General features: G+C 39.7%; 1 protein-coding gene across 11 annotated transcripts; it reads left to right on the forward strand.

Moving 5' to 3' along the window:
- Window positions 1-1,526: 1,526 nt before the first annotated feature.
- On the forward strand, window positions 1,527-18,003 carry SRSF10 (serine and arginine rich splicing factor 10). 11 transcript variants are annotated; one of them, XR_004441040.1, is made up of 7 exons: window positions 1,527-1,793; window positions 3,110-3,274; window positions 3,655-4,017; window positions 7,192-7,298; window positions 10,816-10,978; window positions 11,198-11,251; window positions 15,107-18,003. XR_004441040.1 is itself a non-coding variant. In XM_033227841.1 (7 exons), exons 5-7 carry the CDS (start codon window positions 10,827-10,829, stop codon window positions 11,681-11,683), a joined length of 504 nt encoding a protein of 167 aa, XP_033083732.1. In that variant the 5' UTR covers window positions 1,527-1,793; window positions 3,110-3,274; window positions 3,655-4,017; window positions 7,192-7,298; window positions 10,816-10,826; the 3' UTR covers window positions 11,684-13,745. The 11 variants fall into 11 exon arrangements, 10 of the variants coding, with proteins under 10 accessions (XP_033083732.1, XP_033083735.1, XP_033083730.1 ...); XM_033227841.1 differs by lacking the exon at window positions 15,107-18,003 and adding an exon at window positions 11,386-13,745; XM_033227844.1 differs by lacking the exon at window positions 3,655-4,017 and adding an exon at window positions 11,386-11,487 and having other exon boundaries at window positions 1,529-1,793; window positions 3,110-3,214; window positions 7,195-7,298.
- The last annotated feature ends 947 nt before the right edge of the window (window positions 18,004-18,950 follow it).

The following is an 18,950-nucleotide window of genomic DNA, read 5'->3' on the forward strand; positions in this document are numbered from 1 at the left end:
ATCAGCCTCCCAAAATGCTGGGATTACAGGTGTGAGCTACCTTTCCCGGCCCAACATTTAATAAATTAAGCATGCAAATCTTCTTGGGAAACAAAAATTTAGAATAGCTCTGCTACAGATTGCTGCATACTATCATCACCTGTATCAGATCACTTGTCTTAGATGCTGATTGATACAAAAATGATGCTTTTATGACTTTTTAGTAAATAAAAGCTTATTTAACAGTACTTGAATCCCTGCTACCTACTTGGCACTGTGCCACACGCTGGAGGCATTCCAACCGGAGGTCTCTCATCTCCAGAAGTTGACTCTTATCGAGCAGGAAATGGCTCTCAAAAGGGCCTCCAAAGTCAAAACTATACTAAAGATTATTTGCTATTTTCATGCTCATTCTCTTACAAACGTGGAGTTTTGCAGAGGGTACATGATGTGATGTGTGATAAAGGGTAGTGGAGTGAGTCAAAGTTTTCTCTTTTTTTTTTTTTCTTTTTTGAGACAGAGTCTCGCCCTGTCGCCCTGGCTGGAATGCAATGGTGCAACCTCGGCTCACTGCAACCTCTGCCTCCCGGGTTCAAGCGATTCTCCTGCCCCAGCCTCCCAAGTAGCTGGGATGACAGGCACGCGCCACTACGCCCAGCTAATTTTTGTATTTTTAGTAGAGAGAGGGTTTCACTGTGTTGGTCAGGCTGGTCTGGAACTCTGGACCTCGTGATCCGTCCGCCTAGGCCTCCCAAAGTACTGGGATTACAGGCATGAGCCACCGAGCCCAGCCGAAGTTTCCTCTATTTTAAGTTCTCATTAACTATTTATTAATAGGTGTAACCCACACTTTAAAAAAAAAAAAAGAAACTCTTTGGAATCTTCCATAATCCACAATAATATAAAGGCGTTCTGAGACCAAAAAGTTTGAGAACCACTGCAATACAGCTCCGATGCATACTCGGGAAGCCGTCAGCAACAAACAATACATTACAAATGACCACAGTCATGAACCTACAGTGTGAGGTTTGGTCCCACCCAGGCTGGGAGCCAAATACGTGACTAAGTGGAGATGGCCAGGGTGTGGGTGAGGGGCAAAGGCGGGCTGTAAGCACTGGAGAGGCAGGCCCAGCTCTGCGCAAGGGCACACACCTCCTTCCTTTACACATTCAATACAAGAAGCTTTAAATCCTTATTTTGCTGGTCAGGGCATAACGTGGACCAAACGGGAAATTTAAGGCAAAATAAAAGCAGGGCATTAACTTGGACCAAATGAGAAATTTAAGGCAGCCTCTCTGAATTAAATAGTTTAAAAATCTGTCCATTTAGTACTAACTGCAAAGTTTGGCCTAAAGACTAAAACATCTGCTTCCTGATTTGGGGGTGGGGATGAAGGGGAGTGCAAGGTAGAAAAGGGCGGGAAAATGAAGACCTAAAGAAAGAAAGAACAGGCTGGGGGGGAGGGTAAGAGGCACCGCAAGAGGCCAATGAATGAGGCCGAGGCTTAGGCGCGTGCGCCAGCCCTCCGCATGCGCAGTCGCAAGCCTGGTGATCTCGCGGGAAAGAACCGTTGCGGGCCCGACTTTGCGCGGAGGTAGGAGGGGGGAGAGGAGGCGGGAGTGAAGTCTCGCGAGAGGAGTTGGTTGCCGTAGCAGAGCCCTCTAGCTGTGTGTGTCTGAGGCTCGGCCGCCGGAGCCGAGGACGGTTTGCTGAGCCCGTTAGTGCGCCTGGCCGAGACAAGCCGCCGCCATGTCCCGCTACCTGCGTCCCCCCAACACGTCTCTGTTCGTCAGGAACGTGGCCGACGACACCAGGTAGGTACAAGGCAGGTACCCCGGGCCTAGGCGGGGAGGCCGCAGGCGCCCGGAGAGGACCCTGGTGGTGGTGGCGGCACTGGGCCGGGGGAGGGGACTGGGTGAAGATGGCGGGTCCCGCGCCCGCCTTGGCGCCGAACTAGGCCGCGCAGCCGGCCTCAGCCGCCGCGTGGGAGCGAGGGCGGCGCCTCTACCCTCGCCGGGCCGCGTGGCGGCGTTTTTCGGTCCCCTCCCCCTCCGCAGTTCATAGCCCCTTTCTCCCGGCTTCGTCCCCGAGCGCGCAGCCCCCTGCCTGCCGCGGCCTTTCCGCGACCCGACGGCAGCCCCCCCCATTGATTTGAAGTTCATTCTTCGAGGTTCACGCCCCCTTGACCCAGAGAATTTTTTTTTGAGTAAGGTGAAATAACGGGATCGAGGGAGAGGAATCTTGCTATTTATCTTTTTTGTTGTTGCCGTTATTAATATTTGGGAGTTTTAATCTGTTAGAGGTGTTTGGAGAAAGGGAGCGTTGAGATTTGGGGAGTTAGATTTTTCCAGTTAAATGTTGCGAGTAGTTTTTCTTATTTCCTGGAAATTCTGGTCATCCTTTGAAAAGGGAGGTTTGGGAAGCCTCAATCATTAGGACGTTGACAGCTAAATTAGGTTAATTCAGACCTACCTTAAATAGGCTTTGTTCTCACCATTCCCTTGTTTCGAGTTGCCTTCAGATTATTTTGGAAGAGTTCTTACTACAAGATGAGGCTTCTTATTTCACAAATAATCTACACACAAAAAATAAGTGGTTTGAGTTTTTGGTGTTTTGTGGGGTTTTTTTTTTTTTTTTTTTGCTAGCTTTGTGATTTGCTTTTGTCTTAAATTTAAGCAGGAAAGAAAGCAATAGTAATTATGTTAGCGTCTAGAGAAATTTTCCCTTTATATCATTTTGACACTTAAGGATTTCGATATTTGTGACTTTTTCAGACCATATTTACCTATTTTTAAGTGTCTAAACCTGTCGCTAAAATTGGGGAGTAAAAATAAGTGCTTGGTATTTTTCAGAGTACTAGAGTCGATTTGATGCTGTAATATAAAGTAAAAAAAAAAAAAAACAATGCTTATATACAACCTAATGCTGCTGTAGCTTTTATGAACAACGAAGGCTGTAGATAAAAATAAAAATTGTGGTCATTCCCTTGTACCATATGTCTGCTGTTGTCCTGCTAATGTAAACTGCATTTTTATCTTCCAAATTCTTGGATCCTAGCTTTCCTTCATCAGAAAGATATATTGCCTATACATCTTAAGGACTTGGACATAAAAATTTTATGATGTTTTAGGTCTGAAGACTTGCGGCGTGAATTTGGTCGTTATGGTCCTATAGTTGATGTGTATGTTCCACTTGATTTCTACACTCGCCGTCCAAGAGGATTTGCTTATGTTCAATATCCTTTCTTCAGATGGCTGATTAGTGAGGGGTGTTGAAGTTTGAAATTCAAGTTTATGTAAGTGGTAACATCTAAAAAGTAGTTTCTTTGTGTCCTCTAATAAATGTCTGTCTTCAAATTTTTGAAAATTAATTCTGACTCAGACATTGCTGTCGTTATTAAAGTTAATCCAAAAATGGTAAAATATTGAAATTCCCATTCATGCTTCTGAAACTCAAGTCGATGATTATATATGTGATTTAAATTTGAATGCACTCTGGTTGCTACTACCTTTAATGTAAGTCCGTTAAAAGTTAATATGTTCTTGTGCTTAGCAATTAAAATTTGGTATTCTTGTTTGTTAATTTGAATCACTTGATCAAAAACAAATTGTATAACAATGAGGTAAACTTCTTTAATATTGTCCCCTAATTTGCTGTCCTCTGTTGTTACCTCAGAGAATGTAAAGCTGTACAGTTATGGCGACCCCAAAGAGAAAGCATGAAAGAACCTTTAGAGTAGAGTTCAACACTTAAGGCAAGTAGACAAGCCAAAGACCTCTTAAGGATCAGGCTTGAAGAGAAGGGAGAGTTTGGGAAAAGAAAAAATAAAGAAAAGCTGGAAGAAGGACAAGCCTAATGGGAGACAAAGCCTCGCTTTATCTACAAAAGGGGGAAAAGGTTGTTTTTCAAAGTTAAAGATAAAGCCATCTGTCATATTTGGCCAAGCATCTCATGACAAGTCCTTCTGACAAGCACTTAAAGAGTTAAAGGTCAAGATGAAGTTGAATGATGGCCAAGATTAAAGGAGTCATACCTGATGTATCCTACAGAATAACTATTTTTCTTTTTTTTTCTTTTTTTTTTTTTTATGTTTTGTAAGCAGTTAATTTTCAAAATTATTCTGGTTTGGTCCAGTGACAAAACCTGTAACTTAATTTATGTGGGCCTTTGATGTTGTGATTGTGGTCTTGTATAAATGCACTCTCTTATCAAGTTAAAGTGTAACAGGATGTATATTCTTAAGATTAAATTCAGCATATTTTGGTTTTGGACCAGGTGGTCAGATGCCACAGAGTAGTAGGCAGTGTGCTCTTTGAAGTAGCATGGGGTTCTGGGGTTAAGCCACAGAGCCCTGCTTAAAGGAGAGACAGGTGCATGCACTGGGGACTACTTAGAAACAGCTCGGGTGGTCTTGTAGGATCAGAGCCACTAGAAATTCTGTTTATATATAGATTTTAAAGTGGTTGCTGGGGATACACACAAACCCTTAACTTCTTTATCTTAACTCTGTGAAGACTGCTGGCTCTGCGCTGCTTTAGCACACATGATCAGTTGGCCCTGAATGAGTTGCAGAAGGCCTTCTCCCTGGTATAGGTACCCAACTGGGACCTATGGGAGACTGGTCCCTGACCCAGAGTCAGGTGACCTTCCTCCTTTCATTGAGATCATCTCCCTGCAACAAGGGTTTGGGTTGTGGGCCTCAGACTAGGAAAAATTCTTCCTGCTTAAATTCAGTGGGCCTCAAACTTTTAAGTTAGTGGAGTCCTAGTGAGACTTACAGGGAAGAAGCCAAAAGCTACTCCTGCCGGGCCAGTGATCAAGGACAGTTGTGAGCATTGGTTGCAAAGCTCCATTACAGAGAAGATAATAGCTATATCTGGCTTAGTAAATAAAGGTAGCAGTGCATTCTGGCTTACAACATAGACCTGATTTTACCTAGTGTTGGGTGGCCCAGGAATCAAGGTCAGTAGTAGTTTGATTCAAGAGTGTGTGGTATTTGAGGCAGAAAAGGCTAGCAATTCAAAGCAATCTAAAGGAGAATGATAATTTTAAAATACATATTCAGTAAGTCTATGGTCTTAAAATAGTTGAAAAGAAATAAGTAACAGGCTTATCAATTTCATTTTTGAAAAGACCATAAAGTACAAATTTCTCCATGGTTGACATCAGAGTGATACTTGACTGCCTCTGCTGCTGCTGTCTCTTCTGTCTGACTCCATTTGCAATAGCCTTTTCTTCCTATCCCTGGCATACCGAGTAAAGTAGAAACTTGCCATCAGCCCAGGATTCTGTTTTTGAAAGTAGCCCCAGAGAGGATGCTCTGCTCTCATTAATAATTTTTACGGCTCTCAATATAAATCCTTTTTATACTTATTATATTCTGTCTCTTGGGGTAACATAGTAGTATACCCATTAAGTGAACTTATTCCTTCCAATTAGTTTAGAGCCCAGCTGCATTAATCTTGAGGGATGTTCAGTTACAGTATTCAAGGTTCTGAACTCCCCATCAACCTTTGCCTTTTCATGTTGAAAGCCCAGTTATTTAAAACTTGTCCTTCCATTTAATCTGTTCATAACAGCCTCGGGAAGAGAGAGCTGGAAACCTGCAGTCCTTAATTCCTTTCAGAACAAAAAGTGGGAAGTCTAGTAAGGCAGACCTTTTAGTCTCTATAGTAAAAGAAGACCAGTATCGGTCTCGAAAAAGGAGTGTATCACTTCAGGGATTTTTTTTTTTTTTTTTTTTTTTTTTTTTTTTTTGAGACGGAGTCTTGCTCTGCCGCCCAGGCTGGAGTGCAGTGGCCGGCTCTCAGCTCACTGCAAGCTCCGCCTCCCGGGTTCACGCCATTCTCCTGTCTCAGCCTCCCGAGTAGCTGGGACTACAGGCGCCCGCCTCGTCGCCCGGCTAGTTTTTTGTATTTTTTAGTAGAGACGGGGTTTCACCATATTAGCCAGGATGGTCTCGATCTCCTGACCTCATGATCCGCCCGTCTCGGCCTCCCAAAGTGCTGGGATTACAGGCTTGAGCCACCGCGCCCGGCCTCAGGGATTTTTTAAATCACCTCTCTAAATCTGCAGTTTTGTGTTTTCTCTCAATCTGCAGTTTTGTGTTTTCTCTCAAATTCAGGAAATAGAAATGTGCAAATTAGAATAATGATTTTTAGGATAGAATGAAAACCTGTACCTAACCTAGCTCTTTCCAAACCATTTATATCAAACACTGCCTTGAGTGTATACTTGGTCTCTGTTATAATGATGGTTTTAGGAAAGGAGCTAGGTTTGGACAGAATAGCTATGTAAAAGCAGGAGTTCTTGTAGTAGTATTGCTGTCATGACCAGGGAGGACAAGCAGCTTAGCTTCTCAGATCAAAAACAAGTACCAATAGTTCCTGCTTAAGGCTGGTAAATAATATCTCGAAATTTTCAAGTTGGAAACCAGTCTCAAACCCATTTCTTTGCAAGAAGTTGTATATTTAGGGTCATGGTTAGGGCTTTCTAGTCTAGGAGTCCTTACAGTGATCTGTTTCTTGATAGCATGCTTTTACAGTCTGCATGGATGTAATAATGCTTTTGATATAGTGATTGTCTTGAGTACTGCTTGACTCTGTCTTGATGCCCACAAATGGCTAGCGTGCTTATCTTCCCATGCAGTGGAAGGAAGGCAGTTAAATGAAATAGTAGTATTAGATAGATATGAAAAAGAAAACAGCAAAATAAATTTGAAGTTAATGCTTTCATCTCTTGTAAGGTAAGGCATATACTGCTTGCTTACACAAGAACTATTGGCATTTTCTTTTTTTCATTTGAAACAAATATGAAAAACAGTAGTTTGGTTTTATTTTAAGAAATTTTTATTTTAGCATACAACGTAGAACTGACATTTGTTTTTCTTTTTTGTCTTGTAAACAATTCTTAAAACTTAGGAAAATTTTTGGATAGGACAACTTGGTGATTCAGCTATAACATCTTATTTCAATAATAACTTTACTGCAATATGTATTCATACGTTTTCAAATGTGCGCCTTAGGAAAACACAAGTGCTTTTATAGTGTGAAGTGTTAATGGCTGAATCCAACTGAATCACCAACTAGTAAGTGGGAGTCTGGTTGATTTTCTGGAATAATATTGGGAGATTGTGAATTGTTCCAGACATACCAACTGAACTCTCATTCATTATCAAAGTTTGCAAAACTTCCCAAGCCCCTTAACATTTAGCACATTTGAGGATGTTCGTGATGCTGAAGACGCTTTACATAATTTGGACAGAAAGTGGATTTGTGGACGGCAGATTGAAATACAGTTTGCCCAGGGGGATCGAAAGAGTAAGTACCCTTATGCCTGATATGTATGAAGCATTTTTTTTTAGTGTTTTGGTTTTTTTTTTTTTTAAGAATTTAAGCAATTTGTGTATCTGTTCAAAACCCAAAAGGATCTCTTTTTTTTTTTTTTGAGACGGAGTGTCGCTCTGTCGCCCAGGCTGGAGTGCAGTGGCGCCATCTCTGCTCACTGCGAGCTCCGCTGCCTCCCGGGTTCACGCCATACTTCTGCCTCAGCCTCCCGAGAAGCTGGGACTACAGGCGCCCGCCACCACGCCTGGCTAATTTTTTTTGTTTTTAGTAGAGATGGGGTTTCACTGTGTTTGCCAGGATGGTCTCAATCTCCTAACCTCGTGATCCGCCCTTCCCGGCCTCCCAAAGTGCTGGGATTACAGGCATGAGCCACCATGCCCGGCCTTTTTTTTTTTTCTTTCTTTCTTTTTTTCTGAGACAGAGTCTCACTCTGTTTCCCAAGCTGGAATGCGTGCAGTGGCGTGATCTCGGTTTACTGCAACCGCCACCTCCCGAGTTCAAACAATTCTCATACCTCAACCTCCCTAGTAGCTGGGATTACAGGTGCATGCCACCACATCTGGCTAATTTTTGTATTTTTAGTAGAGACAGAGTTTTACCATGTTGGCCAGGCTGGTCTTGAACTCCCCACCTTAGGTGGTCCACCCGCCTCAGCCTCCCAAAGTGCTGGGATTGGGATTACAGGCGTGATCCCAAACGGATGGTTTTTAAGAAAATGGAGTATCTTGAATATTTCATCGTATTTTCCAGATGTATTACAAAGTTTTGGGGTAAGTGTAGGTTGGAAGTGGAAATGAGAATGCCTAAAATACATGTGGACTCTTCTGAAAGTTGGTTATGCAGGCTTACCAGATGTTCGCTTCATACTTACAAGGCAGGAGTACAGGTTTTAGAGTCAAATAGACCTGTGTTTGAATTCTGGCTTAGCCATTATGTTACCTTGGGCAAGATACTAATTAAGAGATTAAAATAACCATGGGGTGTGGTGGTTCACACCTGTAATCCCAGCACTTTGGGAGGCCATGGCGGGTGGATCACAAGGTCATGGTGAAACCCCATCTCTACTAAAAATACAAAAAATTAGCCAGGCATGGTGGCGCACGCCTGTAGTCCCAGCTACTCAGGAGGCTGAGGCAGGAGAATTGCTTGAACCCGGCAGGCAGAGGTTGCAGTGAGCCAAGATTGCGTCACTGCACTACAGACTGGGCAACAGAGCAAGAGACTGTCTCAAAAAAAAAAAAAAAAAGCTGCTGAGAAGAAGAGGAGCTCTTGAGTAGACATAAAATATTGGTAACTCTAGTTCTTCAGTTGGGTAATAGATTCCTGGTTATGCATTGTGTTATTTATATGTACTTCAGTACATTAAGTATCTGCTTCAATGAATTGAATGAGATAAGAACTGAAGTGTCTATAAGGCGTTTAGGAATGCCTTATTCTACTTAGGGTCTTAGAACTGGAATTATATATTACTGCATTTTGACACCGCACATTGTTCATAGGCCACCTATAAATATTTTGTTAATTGTGTTCTTAGGCCGGGCGCGGTGGCTCAAGCCTGTAATCCCAGCACTTTGGGAGGCCGAGACGGGCGGATCACGAGGTCAGGAGATCGAGACCATCCTGGCTAACACGATGAAACCCCGTCTCTACTAAAATATACAAAAAATTAGCCGGGCGAGATGGCGGGCGCCTGTAGTCCCAGCTACTCGGGAGGCTGAGGCGAGAGAATGGCGTAAACCCGGGAGGCGGAGCTTGCAGTGAGCTGAGATCCGGCCACTGCACTCCAGCCTGGGCGACAGAGCGAGACTCCGTCTCAAAAAAAAAAAAAAAAAAAAAAAAATTGTGTTCTTAATGAATAGAATCTGTGGCAGGATCATTCCAAATCAGCACATGATTCATTTTTTTCAACCATTTAAAAATGTAAAATGCTTGGGTGTGGTTGCTCACGCCTATATCCCACCACTTTGGGAGGCCTGGGCGGGAGGATTGCCAGAGCCCAGGAGTTTGAGACCAGCCTGGGCAACGAAGTGAGACCCCATCTCCACAAAAAAATAAAATAAAAAATTAGCCAGGCGTGATAGTGCACACCTGTGGTCCCCGCTAGGCAGGAGGATCAATTGGGCCCAGGAGGTTGAGGTTGTAGAGAGCTGTGTTTGCACAACTACACTCTAGGCTGGGTGGCAGCAAGACCCAATCTCATAACAAAAAGCCACTCACTTCAATTTGGAGTTTGTAAAAATCCTTTTATGGTATAGATTCCCAGTGTCAGAATAGTTGCCAGGTCTTGGTTGATAAGCTAGATGGTGAGAAGACTTTGAAAATAGTTGGGGATATTAGTATTATTTTTAACATAAAACAGTCTTGTAATAAACTTTCTTGAAAATAAATACATGCTTTTCCGAAGATGAAAATTTTCAGTTACCTCAACCCAGCCTAGGCTAAATCACGTTCTGCATCTCCATCTCACACCAAAACTACAGACACCTCTAAAAACAGACTCCAGGACTGGGCGCAGTGGCTCAAGCCTGTAATCCCAGCACTTTGGGAGGTCAGGGTGGGCGGGGGCGGATCACCAGGAGTTCGAGTCCAGCCTGACCAACATGGATAAACACTGTCTCTACTAAAAATACAAAATTAGCCTGGTGTGGTGGTGCATGCCTGTAATCCCAGCTACTCAGGAGGAGAAGGTTGTGGTGAGCCGAGATTGCACCATTGCACTCTGGCCTGGGTAACAAGAACAAAACTCCGTCTCAAAAAAAAAAAAAAAGACTCCAGGCCTGGTGCAGTGGCTCACATCTATAATCCCAGCACTTTGGGAGGCCGAGGCATGTGGATTATTTGGGGTCAGAAATTCGAGACCAGCCTGGCCAATATGGTGAAACCCTGTCTCTACTAAAATATAAAAATTAGCCGGGTGTGGTAGTGCGTGCCTGTAATCTCAGCTACTCAGGAGGCTGAGGCAGGAGAATGGTTTCAACTGGTGTGGGGTGGAGGTTGTAGTGAGCTGAGATTGCGCCACTGCACTCCAGCCTGGATGACACAGCAAGACCCTGGTCTCAAGGATTTAAAAAAAAAAAAAAGCCAAAACACCTATGCAGTTTTTTTTTTTTTTTTGAGACAGGGTCTCTGACCCCCAGGCTGGCATGTAGTGGTGTAATCACAATTCATTGCAGCCGCAAACTCTTACCCCCTTAGCCTCCCGGGTAGCTGGAATACATGCACAAGCCACTAGGCCCAGCTAATTATTTTTTGTAAAAATGGGATATTGCCATGTTGTTCCAGGCTGGTCTCAAACTCCTGGGCTCAAATGATCCTTTATCATCCCACCTCAACCTCCCAAAGTAGTGGGATTATAGGCATGAGCCACCACCCGGTCATACATACTCTGTTTGGGATACAAGAGGAGATGCAGGGATTTTTTTCCTATTTATTGAGGGCTTTAATACTGTTTTTAATATTTCTAAGTATTTCTGTTCTTTGTATTTCCTAGCACCAAATCAGATGAAAGCCAAGGAAGGGAGGAATGTGTACAGTTCTTCACGCTATGATGATTATGACAGATACAGACGTTCTAGAAGCCGAAGTTATGAAAGGAGGAGATCAAGAAGTCGGTCTTTTGATTACAACTATAGAAGATCATATAGTCCTAGAAAGTAAGTGTGCCGTGTAGCACAGTGATCTGTTTAAAAAATGTATTTGTTAGCATTTAAGTTTTTTTTACTTTTATGTATACTTTTAATTATATACATTGTTTCATTGAGACAAAAAATATGGTATCATTTTATTTTAAAACTTTTATGGTTTGCTTTTAATTAGAAACTTTGCCTCTATGAATAGATATTTGTCACCGCTTTTTCTGATATGCTTTTTAGCAGTAGACCGACTGGAAGACCACGGCGTAGCAGAAGCCATTCCGACAATGATAGGTAAATAACTTTGCTTTGAAAAAGACTCATTTTTTTTAAATTTCAGAGTGAACTTTTGCTCTAAAAATAACAAATTTGGTTAATACAGAATCTAATTTTTTTACTCTAATTATATCTCTCCTCTGTTTTGAAAGATTCAAACACCGAAATCGATCTTTTTCAAGATCTAAATCCAATTCAAGATCACGGTCCAAGTCCCAGCCCAAGAAAGAAATGAAGGCTAAATCACGTTCTAGGTCTGCATCTCACACCAAAACTAGAGGCACCTCTAAAACAGATTCCAAAACACATTATAAGTCTGGCTCAAGATATGAAAAGGAATCAAGGAAAAAAGAACCACCTAGATCCAAATCTCAGTCAAGATCACAGTCTAGGTCTAGGTCAAAATCTAGATCAAGGTCTTGGACTAGTCCTAAGTCCAGTGGCCACTGATAGTATAAACCATGGTCATTTTTAGGCATGTATCATTCATTTACTCATAGTTTGGTTTACTTAAATTATCAGGAATACAATGTTGCAATGATGCTTAAAAAACACTTGTTAGTTTTCCCTGTACCGGGCAATGGTTATAATTAAAATGATATGCTGTTGAGAAGCCACTCTTAAGAGTCCAGTTTGTTTAATGTTATGGGCAGCTACCAATTTGTGGTGTCTCTGTATATTTTTGTAAAGATTCTCATTTTTTATGCTTGAAGTATTTGGTGAAAAGATGTTGGTTGACCATAATTTGCAACATTGTCTCATTAAAAATAAACTTTCATATTCATATTTGGTAGAACTGTTAACCTAGAAATGTAGCTTACTAATAAGATAGAATGATACAAAAGTGAAGTAGTAGCCACAGTACAACACTGCTCAGACACATTTAGGTTCAGGTTGGACCTTTGTGTCTTGTCAAGATGTCTAGGCCCGGCTGGGCGCGGTGGCTCACACCTGTAATCCCAGCACTTTGGGAGGCCGAGGCGGGTGGATCACGAGGGCAGGAGTTTGAGACCAGCCTGATCAATATGGTGAAACCCCGTCTCTACTAAAAATACAAAAATTAGCCGGGCATGGTGGCGCATGCCTGTAATCCCAGCTACTCGGGAGGCTGAGGCAAGAGAATCGCTTGAACCCAGGAGGTGGAAGTTGCAGTGAGCCAAAATCATGCCACTGCACTCCAGCCTGGGCTGCAGAGCGAGACTCCGTCTCAAAAACAAAACAATAAAGCAAAACCAGATGTCTAGGCCAATGATAATTATTTTTGATGCAGTGTGGATTAGTTCTTTTGTTAACCCCACTGTCTTGGGGAATGATGCCAGCTGGGAAATTGAGTTTTTGACTGAAACATGGAACCTTCACTGCTTTTTTTCTGGTTCCTATGAAGATTTGGAACATAGAAAACACAAAAACTCACCTTAAAATTTGAGCAGGTTGATGATGGCAAAAATAATTTTAAGGAGAAAGGAATATTCTTATGTAGTTATTCTAAAGTTTAAGGAGCGTTGTTGACCATAATATTGCTTAGTTTTTTTACTCCTGTTAGAAACAAGTAAATTGTTTCAAAGTAGGTTTTGTGTGTGTGTGCATAGTGTAAAAACTGAAATTTTGATGCTTACAGCACTTGGCTCGTGCATTTGTATCAAAATTTGCCTACCTCTTTGTGAGGGAGGCCTGCTTTTCACACCTCAGTTTAATTCGAGGCAAGTTGAAAGACAACACTCACTCTAGGTGATTCTGTGGTGCCATGAAATTTAAGATAATTTGGGAAAAAGGATTAGTCAGTTTTAAGCAAGAGTCACATCTTCTGAGCTTTCGATTATCAGTGTAGTACCTGACTAAAAATGAAGTAATACCCTTAACCATTTATAATTTCTAGTATTTCTCTGAAAGATCGTTTTGGGGACAAAAGTGACTTGACATGTCCAATTTCATTTCCGAATAAAAAGCTAGCATCTTTAAAAATCTCAGATTGCTTGCTTACAGATATAAGTGAGAATTATGGAGAAGCGATTCCTTTAGAGGATTACTTTTTTCAGTTTTGGTTTTAGTAATCTAGGGTTTGCCTGTAAAGAATACAACGATGGATTTTAAATACTGTTTGTGGAATGTGTTTAAAGGATTGATTCTAGAACCTTTGTATATTTGATAGTATTTCTAACTTTCATTTCTTTACTGTTTGCAGTTAATGTTCATGTTCTGCTATGCAATCATTTATATGCACGTTTCTTTAATTTTTTTAGATTTTCCTGGATGTATAGTTTAAACAACAAAAAGTCTATTTAAAACTGTAGCAGTAGTTTGCAGTTCTAGCAAAGAGGAAAGTTGTGGGGTTAAACTTTGTATTTTCTTTCTTATAGAGGCTTCTAAAAAGGTATTTTTATATGTTCTTTTTAACAAATATTGTGTACAACCTTTAAAACATCAATGTTTGGATCAAAACAAGACCCAGCTTATTTTCTGCTTGCTGTAAATTAAGCAAACATGCTATAATAAAAACAAAATGAAGGAAATATGATTAACTGGAATTATTACAGTATTGAATATGATTCTAAAATAACAATGGAAACAGTCCTTTATAGATTTAGGAATATTTTTAATCAGCGTTGCACTAGGCACAACTTTTACTTTGGAAGTGATAGAACTTGTCAGAAAGGTACATCTTTTTACACAGTAGTTAAAAATTCATTGTGTAATATCAAAGTTGTTTCATGATTGCTCATTGAGCCTCTTGGGTTAACTAACTTAAGAGGTTATTTGGTAGTGTGTTAAGATGAAATTTGGATCAGCTAATTCTAAGTTTATACTTTCTTTATTGGATGGACCAGTAATTCTGCTCTCCCTCTTCGTAAACAAGATGGGCCTTGGGACTTAACGTTTATGACATGATTTTAAATCAATTTGAATTGAATGTTGATGAGCAGCTAATATTAAGTGATAACCTCTTTGGGGAAGTAGGTTAGGTATTTTGTGGTTCGAATTCTATCTACTTGATAACAATTATAGCTAATTTATTAAGTATTCATGATGTGCCAGACACTTGAAAAGGCTATGTGTTAACTCATTTACTCTTCACAAAACCCTATGAGAAAGATACTTTTATTTTCCCCATATCAAAGATAAGGAAACTGAGGCACAAAGAAAAGACTATAAGGCAGAGCCAGGATTTAAGCCAAGGCCTGGTCCTTAGTTTTGGGGGTTGGGGGGGTGTTGTTTGTTTTACAGACTATAATTTGAGAGAAGTAGATTGAGGGGATAGCTCATTGAAATTGTCCATTTTCTGTATAGAACTTGAAGGCCTAATTTCATTTTTATTTTTACTTGTGTCAACTTATTTTTAGACTTGGACTATTGAGAACCTTATATGTTCCTAAAGTGACACACTTAACAGCTTCAAAAGGACTATATTACAGTTGAACCCATGGTAGTTTGGATCCTACTGATACTTGATGAGGATCTTTACGTAGTGTTTTATGTTAGTTTTGGGTGATGTAGTTGAGTCCCCCACCTACTGAGTGTACGTACTGTGTATGTGGTACTGGGCTCAATAATAAATAGAATGGTTATATCAATACTCAAATGAGGGCTGACACACTTCACCTCTCCTTTTACTTAAGATCTCTCTGCATTTTTTTTTTTTAAGCCAAGTAAGCAAGAAGAAAAATGAGAGATAATGCTTCAGTGAGAGAGGAAAGGTGCTACATAGAGTATGAGCTGTTAAGTTACATCCCAGGGGAAAGACCTGGGAACTGTTGTATTATTCTCTTGAAAATTTGGCCCAGTAAGCTGCTACATCCAGTTCAACTAACAAAATCCTGTATACCACAGAGAAGAATAAAGAAAACCAAACTGACAAACATCCTTCTTTTATTTAAGACCAAACTGCAGCTGGAATACCCAGTACAGTTCTGCTTACTACACTTCAAGAAAGATCTGAAAGCGGAAAAAGAACCAAAGAAGGGCAGTTCAAGCGACCAAAGGGTGGGTGGAAGGTGCTGCAGTATGAATACTGTACGAATATTTTGACTCTGGTCTGAAAAGATAAAAGAATGTTATCGAAAACTACATGGAATAATTGAAGTCCCTTCAAGTTTGAAAGTAAGCATTTTAGGACAAATAAAAGGAAATTCAACTTTGTACTTGTGGAAACTAATCCCTAAATATGAATAGGTTTATATTGATTCATGGGTAACAGGTCCATAATAAATTATTGGAAACTAGGATGTCTGAATATCAAGGAAGACAGCCATAGTCTCTTACAGTGCCTCTGTTGGTCTGTCTCAAACTGAATTGGGTGGGAAAAGGTATGGTCCAATATAAAAGTTCCATTTTTGCCATTATTGGCAAATCTTGCCTTTGTTTATTTTGGTGCCAGTGTTTTCTGCTTAATCATTTGCTTTGTTGGCATCTGTGTTTATTTACTTGTATACACCACATGCAGTTTACATCTTTCTTTAAGTACTCTCCTTCCCAGGTAAATTCCAATTATATTTGACATCCAGCTAAGAGGGCCCATCTCTTCTCACCTCTTTCCTAGTCAGTATGTTTCGCAAATATTTATTGAGCCCTTACTATGGGCAAATCATTGTCCTGGATAATTGAGGAGAAAAATAGATTATTCCCTTATTCAGTAAATGTCTACTGAGCACAATCTAGTGAATCATTACAGTATGGCCTCATTGCTTTGTTTGAGGTATATTATTCATAACAATATTTTACACCATTCATATCAATGTAATTATAGAACACAATATACTATCAAAGATAAGTAATTGTGTGGTTATCTGCCATTTAAAAGTATCCAGTATTTGATCACATTATTACAAATAATGAAAAAATGATTTGTTTTAATCTGTAATAAACTGGTTTATTGTGCAGTGACTGTAATATACTAGAGTTATATTAAATTGTTTACTCTGCCTCACCAAACACATACTAGGATATAACCCCCAAAATAAGTATTTGCATTAGGTATAAAGGAGACTGGGTGCTATAATTAGATTATTTTGAGGCAGACAGCTGTTATCCCAACTGATTTAGTATGTTCTGTAATTGAGAAAATGTTCACCAAATTATACGTTTTAGTGATTTACATGTACATTTTATAGGGGACATGTTCTGTGTATAGCGAATAAATAACTTTTATAGTATCACAAAATGTTTTGGATTCCTTAGTTTCTTATTAGGATATGATGTTTCTTTACCTATACATTGATTCCATCACATTTTATTTTTGTCATCTTTTTTGCCACATACTTAAAACTTTCCATATAAAATTATTAACTAAAAATCTGGAAGTGGAGTCTTAAGCTTTTAATTTATAGCAATTTTGAAAATACAGCAGAGGTATATTTTCAAGGGAGGTATGAAATGGAGGTATTTTTGTCCATATTTTTTTTTAGAAATTTTTTCTGAACTTTTCCAAGATCACACAGCAAGCGTCAGATCCTAGCGTACAGCCCATAATTTTTCACTTGTTTCATCTTTTGTTACCATGTTTGTTGTTTAACCAAATGGGGAATTGTTTTTATAGCTTTATTTTCCTGGAGATAGTAAAATTGATATAATGGGATCTAGAATTTACTTAGAGCCAAAATGACTAGATTTAATCACAAAAAGTATTTTGTATACCGTTACACACTCATTAACATAGTGGGTTCTTAGGACAGAGGTTCTGTGTGTTTTTAAAAGAATATGTAGAGGTCATAGACTTTTTTGCCCTCTACCTCCCTTCTCCATTTCCTTTTGAAGTTAAGACATTTAAGGGGGGGAATTAAGTTGCATATTGATTTGGGATTTTGTTTTTAAAAAATTTAGGTAAATACATATATAACTGCAAACGATAGTTGGTAAAGTATTTAATTATGGTAAATCAGAAAAGGCCCTCTTTAATTTTTACATCTATTGAATGAATTGCTTTAGGATCTCTTCTGTGGTTCTCTTTGTACTGAATGCTGTCAATATTATTGAGCACTTACTGTGCTGAACCATGTGCTTTTCAAATATTCCTATTTAATCCTAAAAACACTCCTGGGAAATGGGTATTATTCCCATTTTACAGATGAGAAAATTGTGCTTTGTAGAATACCCATCATGTGATAGCTTCCTGCATATGCTATTCATTCCTCAACCTTACAAGGCAAATGGATAATGCTCCTGGATGAGAGATTAAATGTTATCCAAGATCTCATGGTTGTGTGGCTCGGAGACTCTAAGCATGGCTTTCCAAATCTCACTCTTGTAGAGATTTTCCATTGTATTGCATTTTGACCATGTTCCTGTTTACAAAACCTGAGATTATATTCTGAAGTAGCTGTGACTTGAGCGATAGCTCAGGAATAATCTGATGGCATTCTACTAGGAAGGAGGACTAGCAAAGCCTATAGTTAGCCTATCCTAGGCATGAACTATTCTCATTTTAGATTGGATGACTTGATAGGAAGAAGTGAGCAACCTGTTTGTCTTCAGTTATTGGTATCTACAAGACATTCTGCTAGTCATTGTGGAAAAGGTTCCTTCTCTTGGGTTTTTTCCTCTGCCCCGTCCTCTAACAGTATTGGTTATCTTTATTATGTTTCTGTGTATTTGTAACAGCTGTTTCACCCTTGTATTGCACAATGGGAATTTTTCTTGGAATAAAAAGTGAGGCATGTAAATTCATTGAGAACTAACCATAGTTTGTAAAGAAGTAAAAGGCCTTTGTATCTAGTTTTTTGCAGATCACATTTCTTTGAATGATGGAAAGTGAAATAAACTGGTCTAGGAGCCAAAAATAAATCTTGGGTTTTTTTAAGACTTTGCTCTACCTTAGATTTGTAACCACCTGGGTACACTTTTTCCTAATTTGTATAAGAGGTTTTAGAGATGTACTCTGTCCCTCTTGCTTTACAAATTGCCTACAAGAATGCAACCAAAATACTAGAAACTAAAACGTACACAAAACCTTTCAGATTTTTTCCTGTGTTGTAGTTGTTATAGGGAAGAGGATAGTTTATCAGTATTTAAAGCTTAAGGATAGGTTTTGGACCTGATTCCATCATAGTATAATTGCCATCAAAAAGAAGACAAATTGAAATTACAGCATTTACTTAAGGTTCACAATATGGCTGACTTCAGCAGCCTTACATGGTAAGTTCTCTGTACCAGCTATGTTTGGTTCTCATGATTGCATCAATTTGGGAAATTCCTATCACCATTCTGTACGCTAACCAAAACTCTATCAGTACCTTTCCTGAAGTATGAAGTGTTCATACGGTTACTGACCTTTTTATTCAGGTTACCCTTAAGCTGCTACAATTTTTATAGGTAATCTTCCACTCCCACTTCCATTTACCCATTTTGCTTGAGTCAAACCAAAAATCTAGGGTATTACTAGATTAATCCACTAAAAATCTAGTGTATTCAACATATAGCTTAAAAACAGACACCTAGGCTGAGATTTGTTCAGTACATGAAGTTCAATTCTTTAATCCTTGGCATTGTCCACAGAAATTACCCTGGAAACAAAATGCTGGTTCTGCCTTAACTCCAAATCATTTCCTAGTTTGCATGAAAAAATACAGCTTTGCTATGGGACTAGTTGTAGAATTTTAAGGATTACTCTAAGATGCTCTATCATTTGGAATCTGTATCAGAAAGGTGTGGTCGTGATGCTTTTCTTCTGAGGGTCCCCTTACGTGTACTTTCATTTGTCAACATACTTTGAAACACAAGGGTTCTT

This window comes from Trachypithecus francoisi, unplaced genomic scaffold, assembly GCF_009764315.1.
Source record: "Trachypithecus francoisi isolate TF-2019V2 unplaced genomic scaffold, Tfra_2.0 Lachesis_group12, whole genome shotgun sequence".
Lineage (NCBI taxonomy): Eukaryota > Metazoa > Chordata > Mammalia > Primates > Cercopithecidae > Trachypithecus > Trachypithecus francoisi.

Excerpts from the sequence above, each read along its gene's own strand:
- SRSF10 (XM_033227835.1), top strand. The coding sequence starts at position 1,729 with ATGTCCCGCTACCTGCGTCCCCCCAACACGTCTCTGTTCGTCAGGAAC. Across the intron at positions 1,794-3,109 it reads AACGTGGCCGACGACACCAG|GTCTGAAGACTTGCGGCGTG; the intron begins GTAGGTACAAGG and ends ATGATGTTTTAG. Across the intron at positions 3,215-7,194 it reads AGAGGATTTGCTTATGTTCA|ATTTGAGGATGTTCGTGATG; the intron begins ATATCCTTTCTT and ends AACATTTAGCAC.